General features: G+C 59.5%; 2 protein-coding genes across 2 annotated transcripts in view; both read left to right on the top strand.

Annotated features, from left to right (window-relative positions):
• LOC116831999 (uncharacterized) overlaps window positions 1–1,521 on the top strand; it is a 70,547-nt gene that overhangs the window by 42,081 nt on the left and 26,945 nt on the right. The window lies entirely within an intron of this gene.
• LOC142045968 (intercellular adhesion molecule 4-like) overlaps window positions 1–1,521 on the top strand; it is a 31,456-nt gene that overhangs the window by 19,321 nt on the left and 10,614 nt on the right. The window contains exon 2 of the mRNA XM_075061020.1: window positions 458–535. Within this exon, the coding sequence (XP_074917121.1) occupies window positions 460–535 (76 nt within the window). The 5' untranslated portion in view covers window positions 458–459. The remainder of the gene's footprint in view (window positions 1–457; window positions 536–1,521) is intronic.

Raw genomic sequence — 1,521 nt, 5'->3', positions numbered from 1 at the left:
TTTGGTTTGGTTTGCCTTAAAGGTGGAAAAACCCCAGCCTGGGGCTGTGACTGCCCTGTTTGAGCAACTGGTCCTGAATTGGCACCTCAGTTGGGTCCTGCCAGAACCGCATCATCACACGGATCAGGAGGGAACTGTCCCCAGGGGGTTCCCATCACATCCTCCTGCTGTCGGTCTCACAGCTGGGGCTGGAGCAGCTGAGGCTGGGCTCCGTTGCAGACCAGATACCAGGCTAGATGGGCCCTGGGCTGAGCTGCCCTGGCAGTGCCTGTGCACCATCCCCGCATTTCCAGTGACAGCGACTCAGTCCCCACTGCCCATCCCCAGGGCCCAAGGCCTAGGCAGGGCCCCTGGCAAGACTCCCATTGACTTCAGTGGGCTGGGACCAGGCCCCATGGTACCGACAGAAAACCCAAGCCCGGCTCCCCTGACTCCTGCTATGTCCCTCTCTCCTCAGCCATGAGACCCCAGCGGCTCCAGCATCCCTCTCCCGGGGGCTCCCTGGCATGGCTGCTGCTTCTCCTAGTGCTGCCGGGTAAGTGCCCTCCCTCCCCCCTCGCTGGCTCAGGCTGCGTGTCCCCAGGGGAATGCTAGTGGGACCGGGCTGGGCTGGGAGCACCCCACTGGCCTGGCAGTGAGGTGGTGACATCGATTTGTTTTGCTCACGGTCAATGAAGGTGCCTTCTTATAGAATCACTAGGAGGGGAGTGATGCCTAGTGATTAAGAGCAGATGGGGGTCTGGGAGCCAGGACTGCTGGGTTGTCTCCCTGGCTCTGGAAAGGGAGTGGGGTTTGATGTTCTCCTTTCTCAGTTCCACTGGGCTGTATCCCCCGGAGGTGTAGCCACCGTAGGACAGATTCATTTGCCATTTTAGGGGCCGCGCAGGGCTCGTTTGAGGTGAGAGTTTCACCGGAAGCTCCCATGGTGGAGCACGGAGGGTCTGTCTGGATAAACTGCACCACCACGTGCCAGGATCCTGGTGCCAGGGGTGGCCTGGAGACCTCACTCATCAAAACCGATAGTAAAAGTGGACCTGGGTGGGCGGCCTTTCTCCTCGTCGGTATCACGGAGTGGGTGTCGGCCCCTCAGTGCTACTTCGTCTGCGGTGGAGATATGAAGGTGACGGCTGCAAACATCTCCTCTTATCGTAAGTGCCGCTGGCTTAGGGTTACCATATGTCCAGATTATCCCGGACATGTCCAGATTTGGGGATTTTCAATAGCTGTCCAGGAGGACTTTGTAAAAATCTCAAAACTCTTGGATTTCCCACCCAATGGAGAGCACAGCACGGCTGACAGAGTGGCCTGGCCAGAATGAGCCACTTGCATAGGGGCCTCCAGAGCCCCTCCCCAGAGGACAGGGAGTGGGGGGGTTGGATGGGTCGCGGGTTTCTGGGGGGGCTGTCAGGGTTTGGGGGTGTGGAGAGGGTTCAGGGCAGTCAGGACAGGGAACGGGGGAGGGGGTTTGGATGGGTCAAGGCATCTGGGGGAGGCTGTTAGGGGGTGGAGGTGTGAATAGGA

The sequence above is a fragment of the Chelonoidis abingdonii genome, chromosome 26 (genome assembly GCF_003597395.2).
Source record: "Chelonoidis abingdonii isolate Lonesome George chromosome 26, CheloAbing_2.0, whole genome shotgun sequence".
In the NCBI taxonomy this organism is placed as follows: Eukaryota; Metazoa; Chordata; order Testudines; family Testudinidae; genus Chelonoidis; species Chelonoidis abingdonii.
This window is presented reverse-complemented; position numbering and strand designations above follow the sequence as displayed.